We start from the raw sequence: 16,252 nt of genomic DNA, 5'->3' as shown, positions 1-16,252 counted from the left end.
GGTGGAAAGGTGTGGTTGACTTGCACTAAAAGGTCTCTTCTTCTTGTGCTACAAAAATCTAGCAGGTGGTTGAAAGAACCTCTAAGCTGTAGGTGCTTCTAAGATGTGCACCACATTTGATACACCTGAAGGTGTATAAGAACGCATTTTCTTAACTAGAAGGCCATATTAACACAATACTAACTAGTAAGTGGCTGCTCTCTAAAAGGCACCCTCAGATTACTTCCCCACCTTAGACTTCCCAAACCTAATCAATCAAAACACCAAGATTCCTCCAGTAAAGCTTCATAGAACATCGCCTTTAAGGGGTGGTGTGACACAAATCTCGATTGAACCGATTAAATCTTGATTTGCACCCCACTAACTCTCTCATGGATCTCCAGTCATGCACCTGCGAGTAGGTTTCAATAAGAGCATATTAAGACCAGACTACATGGATGTAACTTCGCCCAGTCCAAATCATCCCATTACTGTCATACCTCAGAAACCAACATTGACAACCAAAACAGGAAACCATTCCTTCTTCTCAGGCCTACTTTACACAGCTACTGGTTAAGGGGGTAGGTGGACTAAACTGCAACTTGGCATAAGCCTTTGATCATGGAAACACACGACGAATGATTGCAGCATTGTTATACATGCTGTCTAACTCTTGGTCGGAACCTTGCCGACGATTGTTAACCAGGCTCCACCATACACTATGATAAAAGAGACTATACACTATGATCCACAATACACTACAATACAGAAACGAGCAGTCCATCTCCAGCATGATTCCACATGAATAAATTTACGTCAAGTGAGCGCGATAAAAACATCAGTTCTCTCATGTTCACAGTTCATGTCAGGTTACCATCAATTGGACGGTATTTTGCAGTAAAAAAAAAATATAGTTCTTGCAATCTAATCAGAGGCCAAGCCTCACATGCCCTGGGGGTACTTGTAAAAAAAATTGATACAAAGCAAAACTGCATTCACACACAGTTCACCTGTTTACAAAGTACAGCAGGCACATGCAATGCTAGACCTCAAAGAAACACTAGCGCCCAAGTGTGCCAAGGCTCATCGTAGATTGAAGACCATGCTGCCAGTAGTAGAAACAACATTAGGTTAGTAAGTGATACTGCTAAAACATGGCATGTATTGGAAGGACTCATTCAAGATGCACACCTGAAAAGAATAAGGAAAGCCGTCTTTAAGGTGGGTATAGTGCCCAGTATGAGCTTGAGCTGGAAACCTCTGGCACTGCCAATATGCATCGGAATGATTTTGACCATAATGCGCATAGGAAACATCTGGGTAACATGACTCTACTCGAGGTCCTCTGAAAGGTAGAGTTGGCATATAGGTTGACTGTTCCACCTGTAATTGAGGAGCCCAAGGACCATCCAGATGAGGATATTTGTCATACACATTGATAGGAGAGTACATCCTCTGCAAGGCTGGAAAAATCGCGCTTGCACTGGGGTCTAACAGCTGAGGATACCTACATCATGAGCCAATACCCACACAGACATCAGACATAAAAAGAGAATAATCACAACAAAAGAAGGTAATAGCCAGGGAGCATAACATATGTTTAAAAGCCCTACCTCTTATAACTACGGTCATAATCTGGATCTTTCATATCTTTTTCTCTATCTCGGAATATAGCCACTCTGTTAGAATTAGCAGGTTGACTTTTCCCTTCTCCTCCACTTGGTGAGATCAAACCCCTTGTTGGTGAAGAGCTTTCAGGAACTTTTTGTCTATCAACCAAATCAGAGATACCAATTTCACCATTGAAAGCATTGGCCGAATCACCACTGTTAAAGATCCTCGCCCTAGCTTTGTCATACTCTTCCTCTCTTTCCTCCATCGTCTTAGGAGGATTTCTCCCTGATTCAGCGGACCCGTTCAATCCCTCACCATTAGACACCCTGCTTGCCCTTTGCTTGATAGCAATCTTCTCATTAGGAGCAGAAACAGGCTTATCTGTAGCCAAGCTTTCAAGTGGAATATCTGCAAGCCTTACTGAAGGCAACCTGGTTTCTGAAGTTTTCACCAGCAGAATTCGTGAGACTTTTGGAAATGAAGCACTCACAACCATTGACTGCAGGCCATAATGCTGAGCAATGCGATGTGCAGCAAGGCGTTCATAGGAAGACTGCATGGGCTTGAGGAGAAGGTCCAGCTCGGACATATTCCGTGCAAATCTCTCAATCTCTTGCTCCAGCCTCAAAACTATGATGGGAAAAGGCAATCAGTAGAAAATACATCTTAAGCAGAGACAAACACAATGAGTAACAACATAAGCAAGCTGGACCAATGTGTAAGTATCCAAGATACTAGCAACTAAGGAATATCTCAAGAAATCGCATTTCAAGCGCCAGAGACAAACACCAAAATCAGCATTTTCACAACAGCAAATGCAGCACAATCATGTTCCTAGTGGCGAATTGTATTTGACATACACATCAAGTAGGTCTGTATATGAACCAGATAAGTAAGAGGTCTGCAAACCACGCGAGGGTGTCGCATGAACTACACTACAGTCAGAAACACGAGCAGAATAAGGACTTTTCAAAAACTACAAAACTATGTACACTACCTGTACCTGTAAAATAGGTTCTTGAGAAGCCAGCAGTCTTGTGAGAGCACACAGTCTACTGATTCGACGCAAAGCACTGACATTACATGAAATGCTCTCCCCGAGCGTTTCCCCAATTCAAGACGCATCCTAAATTCAGAGCGGAATTCCCCTCTACCGCTATCATAAAGGCCGCAGGTAATTAAAAACCCTAACTTATACTAGCTCACCTCGCACAAACCCTGGCATCGTCTCTTTCAAGTGCAAGGAAAGTTCAAGAGTACAAAAAGGGGGGGAGCGTACCTGTGATACGGTTGCGAGAGTTCACGGCCTCTCTCAAGAAGGTGTCCACCTCGTGCTGCTGAGGAGCGACGACCTCATCTGCTGCATTTTCCCTCTGCTGCTGCTGCTGCTGCTGCTGCTGTTGCAGAAGGTCGTCATGGCAGCATTGTTCCTGGATCTGCTCCAACACATCCAAGGCCATTGGGGAACCAAGCAGAGGCAAAGGAGGAGGACAGGCAAGCGATTGCCCTTAGATTTTAAGCTTCCCCTACGTTGCGGTCGATCGATCCCTACCGACATCTGTAATCTAATCTAAAAGCCCTTATTATTTTTTTGAACCTTAAAACCTAAAGTTCCAATTTAGGTTTCCATTGCTACAAACGAAAACATGGTTGCCCTGCAAAATACCCACGATAACACAATATCTAACATAAATGGACAAATACATCTGCATACCTAGCGATTCTCATAGCACATAAGTCACGATGTATACGAACAGAGAGAGACCGAGAGCGAGGCAGAACAAAGAGCATGAGCAGGCGCACCTCTTAGAGTGGAGTGCTACGTCGGCACAGCGAGAGAGAAGAGAGGAGATAGAGAAGAGAATACACAAACATTGAGTGCAATCTCCTCCCGTGCAAGAGTGACCATTTTTCTCTTACAAGTATTTCATTTATAGATTTCTTGAATGGTCAAATGATTAGAAACTTGTCGGCCGATCATAAATAGCCAAAGCTCATAAAGAGCACTTGAATAATAGAATGTACAATATATATATTTTTTCATTCGCATAGGCTTAGCTTGGTTTAGTCTTTTCCACCTGTCAGCTGCAATAAATAATAACATATCAATTCTATAACATACCTCTCCGTTGGAAAGCAACTGTCCTCAGTTGCGTAGATAAAATCTGCAAACAATACTTATAAAAAACAATGAGTAAAAATCTGTATCAAATAGTAAAAGAAAAATCCATAAAATGAGACAACATTGCTTATGTCTGTCGTCATCCACATACTACCTATTCTAGTGTCCCATACCACTAGAATAAGGAGTATGTGCCATACCCTGATGAATCAGGATATCATTGGTCACACTCATCATTCAATAATCAATTCTCATCAATCTCAAGTCCAATCCCATAGATACGCGACAGAAAAGCATCATATACCAATTCCAAATCCAATTTTAAATCCAAATCCAAATATCCTTCATTTTGTATACCCGGATAACAAAATCATACAAGTTATAGTGGTGGCCAGCCACTGCAGCATGATTTTGTGATCGGTGTTGCTTAAATCGACGAATCTACACCAATAAGACGTGCTGCCTAAATCGGCGAATCTGCATTTGGTATAAGTTTAAAAATCATGAATCTGCGATTTATTAATGTGCTGCCTAAATCGGCGAGTCTGCACCAAGATGAGTATCTACACACTGCCTAAATCGGCGATTCTGTGTGCACGTGACCAATGGACTAGGCAAGACATAAAATAGAAAAATATTTACTATTTGTAACGGTCTAGTAACTTGTGTGTAGCAGAAAATAGCATGAACATAGTGAGCATTTCATTATAATAGCTTCCTAATGAGAATAACAAGAGTGCTTGGGTGGAGAGAGCAACAAAAAGCATAACACCTAGTTAGATAGCATGAACAATACTTCAAAAGAGAGAGAAATTAAGCAATTGATAACAGTTGAGGACCGGATTTCCATGGAGCCGGTCCCCCAAAAGGCTTTGTATTATGGTTTCTCCCATCAAGAGAGACATTTTACAATACAATTCTTTGTGTTCCTTCAATACTAGCTAGTGCAATGAAGATGGAAACTTCATGCACTAAGCAAAACACTTATCAAACACAACATCAATTCCCTCACGGTCTCAGACCCAAGACCTCACACACCTTCGAAGATGGTGAGAGCTAGCGGGGTATGAGAGTAGATTGAGAGGAAGAAGGAGTATTCTTACAAGAAAGATGTATATCTCCTCACATAATCACTCATATTAGCATAGCTTAGCTTAGTAATTAGCATGGTAGAGGAGATGAGCATGCATTGAAGCTTGGCTCTTGGTTGGATTTGCATCACAAAGCCAAGAGTTGTTGGTGTAGGCATCCCTTCTCACAAGCTTGGAGTAGGTGGTAAGCTTTCCATTAAAGCTTGAGAAGGAGAGAGAGTCTTCCTTGCTTCACACATGAGATTGTGTGAGTGTGTGTGTGATAATGCCTTGCAAAAATCAGCCCCCTCTCTCCCTTGGTCGACCCCCTTGCTAATTACTCATGCTACACCCCTATTGGACCTCCCCAGGCCTAGCCAATGGAAATTAAGCAGCATAAGTGATAGCCTTCTGACATGTGTCCCCCTTTCCCCTTTTGTGAGAGCTTTAGGTAATTAATTAATGCAACTAAACTCTCATTGGACCCCTTTGCCTCCTGGCCAATAGGAGTCAGGCAAGCCATAGGGCTGTTGAATGCTCATTGGTCCCCTTGGGAGACTGTCCAATAGTCTTCTAGAGAGCTTAATTATTATTGGTTCTTTTATTAAGTGTTTTTAAATTAATTAAACTAGATTTTCTCTAGCCTAATTCTCATGGGTCCACCTCCATGGCCATCCAATAGGATTTGAGTACACCTTGTGGGAATCTGGCCTAGGGAGCTGACATGTGTCCTTCTTTCCCCTTGTGCACAAATGAAGCTTGTGAGTGTGTGTGGGTGTTTCTCTCTCATCCCCTACTTCTTGGGCTCGCCCCCTCCTATGTAGGGCTTGACAAAGACTTTTTGGGACACACTCAAAGCATCCAATTCCCCTAATGTTTGACCTTTGGACACAACCTTTGAATTTTGGAACCTTAGCATTTTGGAAGTCTTAATGGGCTAAACCTTAGGGTCTTTTGAGCCCATTGTTGCACATAGCTCTTTTGCACATGGCCCCTCATTTGGATCCCTATTTTCCCTCCTTTGTGTTACCATATACATGTGGTAGTGATGTGTGTGAACACACTAGGACCGCCGGGGCATTTTTTCCCTCTTTAGGAGGTTTTTTCCCCCGAGCATTGTATATACGCCCATCACTCTAGGGCTATCTATCTTTCCATTGCATACTAAGAAACACACTCTCTATTGTGTGCCTTGAGTTTCCTTCGTCTTCTCCAAGCTGTGTGTGTTTCTCTGCAACCCTAATTCCAACAATTGGTATTAGAGTAGGTTGCGTCCTCCCGGGCTTAGTCGCCAACCGCTCTAGCACACGCCTGCTCACTTTCTTCGATTTCAGTGAGCTTTAGCGAGTGTTCACAGGTTGACAAATATTTTGGGAAAGCTCGTAGAGTCCAGTCTGGTCAGATTTTTGATTCGGGCTCATTTCGGCCTCCGTTTCCAATACAGACAGTGCTGCACAGGCTATTTCGTCATTTTGTGCAGAGTTTCTATCACTGCCGTTTTCTGCATAACAGGTACCTTACAGTCTTCTACGGTTTGTGCTATATAGCACGTGTTGTTCCCGTTTCATTTCTCCTATTTTCGAGCAGTTTTCACATCAGGTGCAACATTTACCATGGCTGACAACAACACAGATGTCTTCAAGATGTTTGCTGCTGAGGACACGTTGGATGGGGACAATTACCCTATGTGGGCTTATATGATGCAACACGTTCTTGTGTATATATATTGTGCAGGGCATTGATGTACGTCCTGGTTCTGAGGATGTAGGTGATGTTGAGGATGTTGCAGGTCTTGCTGCAAGGATTACTGCTATTAGAGTTGTTTTGCCTACGGCAGAACAAGCTCATTGGGATGTAAAGGATGCGCAGGCTCATGCATTGATTGCATTGTCTGTGAAGCACACCATTGTTCCTCACATTCGTTCAGTAAAATCTGCAAAACAGGCTTGGGATATTTTGGCTGGTCTTTATGCAAGCCGCAATGAGGCTAAAATTGCTTTGTTGCGTAAAGAGCTGGAGTCGAAGATTATGCATAAGGAAGATGATATGGACACTTTCCTTGCTAGTGTCAAGGATATCAATGAGCAACTTATTTCTGCAGGTGAAGTTATTTCAGACAGTTCCCTTGTGCAGACTGTTCTTGATGCCTTACTAGATTCTTACCAGACTTTTGCTAGTACTTGGAGACTTATGACCCAAGGAAATCCAGAAGTTGTCAAGTTTGATGCATTATGCACATTGTTGTTGCAAGAGTCACTTTCCAAAAAAAACAGGACTAGACAGCGTGCAGTTGAACAGGCTTTTATTGTTTCTTAAAGAAAGGGTGGTAACAGCAATGCAGCCACTTCTTATGGTTCTGATGGTGAGTGGCAAAACTTCTGTTCCTAATGCTTCTTTTGGCAGCACTTTGTTTGGCAATTCTTGTGATAAGGGAAAAAAGAAGATGCATTTCCATTATTGTAAAGCTAATGATCACTTGATCAAGTCGTGTCCTAAGTTGAAGGCCAAAGAGGCTAAGAAAAAAGAGGGTGGTTCCATTGCAAATGCTGGTTCCACTACAAATGCAGCCATTGTTGAGTCTTCTGTGAAAGGAGACTGTGTTGCTGATATTGATGTAGAATGGGCTTTTAGCGCAGAGTGCACTTACAATCCTAATGTCCATGATGCATGCTTTTCAGGTTCTACAAATTCACATGTGTGGTATTTCAATAGTGGTGCTACAAAGCACATTACCTCACATCATGAAATGTTTACCTCTCTCGAGTCTGTCCCTCATGGGAATTCTGTTACTTGTGCCAACAATGCCTCTTATCCAGTTCAGGGAGTTGGAAAGATTGTGCTTACTGCTACAAATGACAGTTCTTTCACACTTGTTGATGCACTTTATGTACCTGGGATCAAGAAGAATCTCTTGTCTATATTTGCTTGCTAGACTTGGACTTGTAGTTAAATTTGTGCATGACAGATGTACAGTTCATGATCTCAGTTTTGGTGATGAAATTGTTGCATCTGGCCTTTTGTGCCATGGGATGTATAAGCTCACTTTGTATGACAAGTGTGGATAAAATTTTGCAAATGCTGTTGCAGATTCAAGGGATATTTCAGATGCAAAACTTTAGCATGCACGTTTTGGTCATCTGAATTTTGCCAGTTTGGTGCGTTTGTAGAAATCTGATATGGTTTCTTCTTTGCCGCCTCTCGAAGGACCTGCCAAACTTGTTTGTGAAGGCTATATTTTGGGTAAGATGAAACGTTCTAAGTTTCCAAAGGATGGTTTAGTTCGGGCCACATGTAGGTTGCAGCTTGTGCATAGTGATGTTTGTGGGCCCATGCAAACTCCGTCCTTGGGCAATTACCTTTACTTCGTGACTTTCATTGATGATTACTCCAGGCATGCATGGGTATTTCCGCTTAAAGCGAAGTCCAAAGTTTTTATGTGCTTCAAACAATTTCTGGCTATGGCTGAAAATGTCTCGAAATGTACTATGGGCACCCTTCGTTCCGATCGAGGGGGGGAGAATATGTCTCATGAATTTAATGCATTTTTGGCTAGTCGTGGGATAAAACACCAATGTACAGTGCCTTATACACCTCAACAAAATGGTGTTTCTGAGAGGAAAAACAGGTCACTTACGGAAATGGCACGATATATGGTCAAAAGTCAAGCTTTGCCGCATTCTTTTTGGCTTGAGGCCATCATGTGTGCCACTTATGTACTTAACAGGTGTCCTAAGGAAGCTTTGCAGTCTATTACTCCATATGAAGCATGGCATGATAGAAAGCCTTCTATTGAGCACATGCGTGTTTTTGGCTGTTTGGCATATGCTTTGGTGCCACAAGTGCAGCGCAGAAAATTGGATGAAAGGCTGTCAAATGTATTTTTGTTGGTTATAGTGTTGAAAGCAAAGGTTACAGGTTATATCATCCGCAAACAAAGCATATTCTTGTTTCACGGGATGTAGTGTTTGTGGAAGATTCTGTTCAGCCCTTGCTTTCATGTACTAGAGACAATAATGTAAGCTCACAGGACATTTATGACACTTTGTTGCCTCTTCTCAGTGGTGGAAATACGAATGTAATTTCCAATGAGGCAAATGTACAGCCTATGGGGGTTTCTGAAAATGTTACAAATCAGCCTATTACTGATGCAGATGTACATGATGTACTTGATGAGGAAAGGGCTGAAAATGAGCAGGCTAGAGGTATGCCAAAATGGCTGGCGCACACTTTGCGTGACAGTAAATTGGATGCACCTTTGTCTAGTTGTACTTGTTCAGGCTCTTGCTATGCATCTTATGCATCAGATTGTTATGCTTTGGCTGGTGTCTAGCTTACATGATGTTGAGGAGCCTCTGTCTTTTGATGAAGCACATAATTCAGAAAATTAGATGGCTGCCATGCAATCAGAACTTGATGCACTTATAGAAAATGACACATGGACTTTATGTGATTTGCCTCCTGGCAAAAAGGCCATTGGTACGAAGTGGGTTTACAAGTTGAAACGCAAGCCGGATGGTGAGATCGATCGCCATAAGGCTCGACTTGTTGCAAAGGGTTATGCACAGCAAAAAGGCATAGATTATGAAGAGACTTTTGCTCCCACTTGTCGTATGACTACTGTGCATTTTCTATGTGCATTGGCAGCTCATTTTGGTTGGGATGTACATCAATCAGACATTGTTACTGCTTTCTTGAATGGTGACATATTTGAGGAACTTTATGTAACACAGCCTCACGGTTTTGTCATAAAAGGACAAGAGGACAAAGTGTGTAGATGTAAGAAGGCTTTGTATGGGTTGAAGCAATCTCCTCGTGCTTGGTATGAGAAAGCTGACACTCATTTGGTCAAACAAGGCTTTCGTAACAGTCCAACAGAAAGCACATTGTATGTAAAGCGTGAGGATGATGTATTTCTCATTGTGATTCTTTATGTCGATGATTTGCTGATCACTGGAACAAATGAGAGACATATTGCTGAATTTAAGGCTGATTTGAATGCTACTTTCAAGATGAAAGATTTGGGGATGTTGCATCATTACTTGGGTATACAGTTTAAGCAGTGTGATGGTGGTATTGCCTTGTGTCAGAAAAGTTACATAGAGACATTGCTATGTAAGTTTGGACTTGAGGATTGCAAACCTATTGCCACTCCCATGGAAACAAGTTTGAAGTTGAGTCTACATGATGCTGGCGATCCTGCTGATGTCACTCTTTACCAAACTGTTGTTGGCTGCCTCATTTATGTATGCAACACGAGGCCGGATATTCAATTTGCATTCTCACAGGTCAACAGATTTATGCATAGCCCAGGGTCTAAGCATTGGTAGGCTGTCAAGAGGATTTTCCGCTACCTTAGTGGCACTTTACATCTTGGCTTGTTTTATCCCAAGGGGGGATCATTGGCTCCAGACTTACATGATTTTTCGGACTCAGATTGGGCTGGTTGTTTTGACACGCGAGTGTCCACAAGTGGTTTTTGTTTCATGCTTGGCAGTTCATGTATATCATGGTTGAGCAAGAAGCAACCTACTATGGCCACTTTGAGTTGTGAGGCTGAGTACAAGGCAGTCTTCACAGCTACGATTGAGTGTGTATGGCTCAGACGCCTTATGGCTGATTTGGGTGTTGGACAGGACACCGCCAACGCTATCTACACTGACAGTCATATCGCATTGGCAACTGCGAGGAACCCAGTTTTTCATGCTCGCACAAAGCACATTGAGGTGCATTAATACTATGTCAGGGACATGCTCTCAATAGGAGAGATCGACTTGGCTTATGTGTCAACACAGGACAACCTTGCAGATCTTTTCACAAAGGCATTGTCTCGTGAGAAGCTTGAAGCTTTCCGCAAAGCTTTGGGCTTACTCCCCTTTGTGGACTGATCATGTCCTCAGGGCATGGCACTTCCCTTTACTCATGTGCCAGCTCTCGTTCACCACATCACTCCAGGAGGGATTTGTTACCATATACATGTGGTAGTGATGTGTGTGAACACACTAGGACTGCCGGGGCATTTTTCCCCTCTTTAGGAGGTTTTTTCCCCCGAGCATTGTATATACGCCCATCACTTTAGGGCTATCTATCTTTCCATTGCATACTAAGAAACACACTCTCTATTGTGTGCCCTGAGCTTCCTTCGTCTTCTCCAAGCTGTGTGCGTTTCTCTGCAACCCTAATTCCAACACTTTGGATCCCTACTGTGGCCGGTCTGCTAGCTTGACCAATATTCTAGCTTTTTCTCCCTCGACACTTCCCCATATTAAATGATCAGTTTAACATGAGAAAATCATTTAGGAGAATTAGATATTGATTATTATGAGACTATTTGGTTTGGGTTATAGTGGAATAGCAAAGTACTTACAAACTCTTATCTTTGATGGAAAACACCTTAGCTAATGTGATGAGCTATATAATATCAAATGACCTTAATAAAAATTCCAGTGCAAAATTTAAGCCATTATATGAGAGATGTCTGGGTTGATAGCTCATAAGATAACCTGAAAAGAGAAATTAGAAGGTATTGGAGGTACTTACCTGGATAATAGACCGTGTTTAAAAATGTATACACCAGTGTGTATGTAGAGAGAGGTACAAATAAGAGAAAGCTGTGTGACTTTCAAACTTTCACCAAAGGATAGTTAACAGATCACAAATTTGGGAATGTTGTGTTAATAATTTGGTCATGAAATAAAATAATTTCTCCTATCTAGAATATATTAATATTACTTTTAGGTCTAAAGATACATAGATAGATCTTACTTATCAGGGATAACTGAAATCATGTTTCAAGAGGGGTATTATCATGTTTCAAGAGGGGTATTATCATAATGTGTTAAGGAGTGTCATACCTGGAGTTTGATATAAGAATATTGTATGTAGATTTATCTGCAAAACTTTTCTAAAAAAACAAAGCACTTAAAACACTTGCTTGTTAAATTTAAGAAGACGTTAATAATTGCATATCAAATGCATTAACATTTGAAACGCCATGAAGGAAAAATTTGATGAAAAGTTTGTTTTCCAAGAAAAGACAATGAAAGTAGACAACTTGAAGTACAAATGAGCGAATAAGAGAGGTGTTATTTAAATGGACAGGGTGGTTTGCAAGATTGGGATAACCAGTTAATATCGGTCTTCAAAGAAAGTGAGGCCACACTCAATGGATGAATATTAGGATAGGTCAAAAGTAGGTCTCCTAAAGTAGTTGGATTCAAATTCTGTCAAAGAGGGAAATACCCTTCAGTAAACATAGTCCTCTGCGAAGGAGTATTAAAAACATTGACAGGGACAACAATTTGACTGCCTTATGATGCAATATTTAAAACAACTTGTAAGCAATCAAAGTGAAATTTTAATTATACTACATCATTGCTAATGCGTATAAACTTACATTATGGGGATAATGGCCCTTGCAAATAAGGATGAGAGAGGGATTTTCTTGTTTATGGTTGATAATTGCTTAATAATCCAAGTAAAATTCAACTTGGGTGTTGGTAGCTAAAAGTGTACCTAGTCAGAGTGCACCTATGGTCATCATTGCTAGAATATTAAGGTCTAATTTATCTTGAGGGTGAATTTTACATTAGCACGTTGTGATTATTTACATTGTGTACAATACACGGCATGAAAGTATCGAAATAAACAAAGAGCTATCATGGCCCATGAGAAGCAAATTATTGTTTACATAATATTGAGTTGGGTAGAGTTTAAAAATCACAATCCACTGAAGTATGGAACATCTATTTTCATGACAAACTCTAGAAATATTCAAGTTGTGAAGTAACACTAACTTCAAGGATGTGGGACATATATTACCTTTCTCTTAGTAAGGCAATTAGTTGGTAGAGTATCCTCTTTTTTTTTTTTGGAAAGAGGTTTTTGAACAATGGCACCATCACATGTGCTAGAAGAGAACATTCAATACAAGAAAAATAAAATAAATAAAGAAATATATTATTATATAGCTATGTAGTCAACCCAAATTTTGTTCAAGATTTCTAGGCGACATGAGCTATTGGGTTCAAGTTCAAAGGGAAATTTCAATTATTAATGACTTCTAATTCGGATTTCGTTGTTCGAGCTCTACGAGAAAAATTGATTTATCAGGGCAAGCATTATGCCAAGTAGCAGAATATGAAGAAAACCCTCATTTAAAATCAACATATATCATTCAGCAAAAAGCATGAAAGAGACTATTCGTCATCATGCATCTTGCTCTGAATTCAATGTGTAAGTCTGACATGTCCTTAAAGACCCATTAAGACGTCATCAATATACTAACTCAACAGACCCATAAGACGTCATGAGTATATTAACTCAGCATCCAACCATAAGTTTGACCAACCATAAGTTTGACGTGTTCATAAAGACCCGTTAATATAAGACAAGAATACGATGGAATGGAGGCCAGGGCCATATATGCAAACAAGGAGCATTGAGAGCGCTCTACCCTTGACACAAGTCATTGACATGCACCATCTGTATATAAAACAGCTTCATCCTTCGAGGGACACGAAATCAACATAGCAACAATACCCTAATTCTGTTTCATGATCCAGTTTGCTCGCCATTGGGTAGCTTTGCAAGCCTACGGGTTCCATGCAATTTGGCTACCAGCTCACGGCCTCACAGCAGCGTCCTCAGAATGGTGGCTCCTCTCCATTGGAAAGCCATGGAACTCTGTGCGTCCTTCTCCTCTGTAGCTTTCCGATTCCGGTGTTCATCCTTGTGTTGTGCCAGCCTCGTTCCCTCATCCTCTCCCCTACAACGACCCTTGAGACTAAACACATTGTCGCAGAAGTTGGCCCCAAATGTTGCCATGGAGGTTCCTGTCCCAGGAAAACAGGGATTTCACACGGTTGGTGATTTGATGACACCCAAAGGTGATTTTATGACTGCAGAGGCAACGACATCAGACGTGGGCAAGGCGATTAGAGGCTGACCAGTTGTTGACGAGACTGGGAAAGCGGTTTGGACTGCTCGGCTCCATGGAAGAGGCAGAGGGAGGGTGGGATGAAGCAGGTCGACTTCGAGAAAGGTGTCAGAGAGAGTTCTACTGCGTGTGTGCGTGTGAGAGTAGGAAACTAGAGGGCAAGCTCCATTTAGAGTTCGCATGGCGGCTGGGGCCGTTGCAGTGAGAGAACGAAAGAGGTTGTGACTGGTGGGTTGGAAGATTGAGGCTCTGTGGTGCAATGCGGGTGATGGTGTGAGGAGAGTGTGATGGAGGGGCTGCAGCAAAGCTAAAATTTACTGATGGAGGACTCGTAACCTACTACAACACACCTACACAAGAGCGGAAGTCGAGTGGGCACTCACTGTAGTATGGCGCATGCAGGACAACGCCAGAGAAAGAGACTCGTGACCATGACGGCCACCTCCCCTCGGGGTTCAATTCTAGCCTCAGGAGAAGTGTTAGTTTCCTCATGCAGCCTTAGGTACGCATGCAACCAGAGGCGGGCATGCATCAGTTAAGTGAATAGATGGCCGAGTTGGTCTAAGGCACCAGATTAAAGTTACGGTTTGAAATGGCAAGTCGCCAAAAGTGGTGATGCAGGTCACCTGCAAAAACCGATTGGTGGATAGAATCAGCCCACGCGAGGGAGCTAGCGAGAGAGAGAGAAATGAGCGCATGCTTGGGAGGGAAAGCTGCATGCAGGAGGCTTCTGGTGATAAGTGAGCGTGAGAGAGAGAGCATTCTAAAAAGGTGACTGCAAGAGTTGAAAGATGAGAAGGTCGGTTCAGTTGTAGTAGCTATTCATGTTTGCAAGGGTTGAACCAGATGTTTAGCGTTGAGTAGGTGGTGTTGCAGAGCCTGCGACTAAAAGCGTCAATTGGTGGGTGAAATTCCACATGGCCGACTCCTTTTGTCTACTGCGATCCATTGTTCACTCCGACTCAAGCTTTTGTCAACTTCTTATTCTGGTGTTTGTCTCATGCCTGATTGTTGTTGTTGACCTACGTGTAAACGTTGACACCAAGCATCTATTGAAGCAAGTGAGGGCGATGGTGTATAGAAAATTGGCGACTCCACAAACCATGTTGTCTTTGCTCATGGTGACAAGCAGGTTTGGACAATGATGAGAGGCCGCCAGTGTCCTTGTGTTAATTAGAAAATAAAATAATACTGTGGCTCATCACAGAGTTGAAAACATAGCTAATGAAAGGGTCGTTTCGCACGACTTTATCTAGACAATTTGCTCATATTACTTGGGATTGATTTCCAAGACTATGAAGCATTAAGCAAGTCTCGTCTCCCCTCTTTATCTAGACAATTTGCTCATATTAGTTGGGATTGATTTCCAAGACTTATATGAAGCATTAAGCAAGCCTCGTCTCCCCTCTTCATCTTGTTTCCCCTTCCGGAGTCTATCTCACTACTGCTCCTTTCTCGTCCTCGAGTATCATCATAGATTAAATTGAATCTATTCTATTAATATGTTTAATTAACGTAGTTATATAAGCACTATATTATGACAATAACGAAAGGATTCTCTACAATTTCTAAAGATCACTATCGATGCTACTGATTATAAATTGAAGCAATTAAAAAAATCTACAAGCATAAGAAACAAAACACTTAGCTGCTACTTGTAAAATATCTTCAATCTTGGAGCGTAGCCTACGCTCTGATACCACTGCTACAAACGGAAACATGGTTGCCTTGCAAAATACCCAAGATAACACAATATCTAGCATAAATGGACAAATATGCATACCTGGCGATTCCCATAGCACATAAACCACGACGTATGTGAACAGAGAGAGACCAAGAGCGAGGCAGAACAAAGAGCACGAGCAGGCACACCTCCTAGAGTGGAGTGCTACGCCGGCATGGCGAGAGAGGAGAGAGGAGATATAGAAGAGAATACACAGACACTAGGTGCAATCTCCCCCTGTGCAAGAGTGACCATTTCCCTCTTGCACGTATTTCATTTATAGATTTGGTCAAAGTGATTACAAACTGGCCGGCCGGTCATAAATGGCCAAAGCTCATAAAGAGCACTTGAATAATAGAATGTACAATATATATATATTTCCATTCGCATAGGCCTAGCTCAGTCTAGTCTTTTCCACATGTCAGCTCCAATAAATAATAACATATCAATTCTATAATATCCACAATTTGGGATATACAATAATCCTCTCAAAAAACATCTCGAATGCAATAATCTTTTGGCCTACCCAAAGCGCAAGGCCATACTACATAGTGTGGTGCTTAGCCTTCTTGGCTTAACTAAAACTCTAACTTGTCTTGCTTGGTCGATTTGGTCGTATGGTTCATCCATTGATACTTTTCTATGTGAGTATTTTGGTCGCATGGTTCATCCATTGATTTGGTTGTATGGTTCATCCATTGATACTTTTCTAGGTGAGTATTTTGTAAGGCCATAGGAACAATGAATATGTATATGAGAAGGCGGACTTGATGAAACATGAGTTCCAAATCCAATGGAAAGAATACATA

General features: G+C 41.7%; 2 protein-coding genes across 2 annotated transcripts; both read right to left on the bottom strand.

Moving 5' to 3' along the window:
* Positions 1–802: 802 nt before the first annotated feature.
* On the bottom strand, positions 803–3,143 carry LOC147438897 (uncharacterized). Its single transcript, XM_086484854.1, has 4 exons — positions 2,873–3,143; positions 1,593–2,223; positions 1,171–1,486; positions 803–1,084 (listed from the first exon to the last, which is right to left on the bottom strand). Exons 1-4 carry the CDS (start codon positions 3,051–3,053, stop codon positions 1,040–1,042), a joined length of 1,173 nt encoding a protein of 390 aa, XP_086340980.1. The 5' UTR covers positions 3,054–3,143; the 3' UTR covers positions 803–1,039.
* A 10,109-nt stretch (positions 3,144–13,252) lies between these two features.
* LOC147438896 (uncharacterized) lies at positions 13,253–14,143 on the bottom strand. The gene is made up of 2 exons (XM_086484214.1): positions 13,731–14,143; positions 13,253–13,616 (listed from the first exon to the last, which is right to left on the bottom strand). Exons 1-2 carry the CDS (start codon positions 13,900–13,902, stop codon positions 13,414–13,416), a joined length of 375 nt encoding a protein of 124 aa, XP_086340340.1. The 5' UTR covers positions 13,903–14,143; the 3' UTR covers positions 13,253–13,413.
* Between the last annotated feature and the right edge of the window lie 2,109 nt (positions 14,144–16,252).

This window comes from Adiantum capillus-veneris, chromosome 16, assembly GCF_014529385.1.
Source record: "Adiantum capillus-veneris isolate H3 chromosome 16, ASM1452938v2, whole genome shotgun sequence".
Taxonomy (NCBI): domain Eukaryota; kingdom Viridiplantae; phylum Streptophyta; class Polypodiopsida; order Polypodiales; family Pteridaceae; genus Adiantum; species Adiantum capillus-veneris.
This window is presented reverse-complemented; position numbering and strand designations above follow the sequence as displayed.

Coding starts and splice junctions, on each gene's coding strand:
- LOC147438897 (XM_086484854.1), bottom strand. CDS start 3,053: ATGGCCTTGGATGTGTTGGAGCAGATCCAGGAACAATGCTGCCATGAC. Junction 1,487..1,592: donor TATGACCGTAGTTATAAGAG/GTAGGGCTTTTA, acceptor CTCATGATGTAG/GTATCCTCAGCTGTTAGACC. Junction 1,085..1,170: donor GCTTTCCTTATTCTTTTCAG/GTGTGCATCTTG, acceptor TACTACTGGCAG/CATGGTCTTCAATCTACGAT.
- LOC147438896 (XM_086484214.1), bottom strand. CDS start 13,902: ATGCGAACTCTAAATGGAGCTTGCCCTCTAGTTTCCTACTCTCACACG. Junction 13,617..13,730: donor CCCAGTCTCGTCAACAACTG/GTCAGCCTCTAA, acceptor TTCCTGGGACAG/GAACCTCCATGGCAACATTT.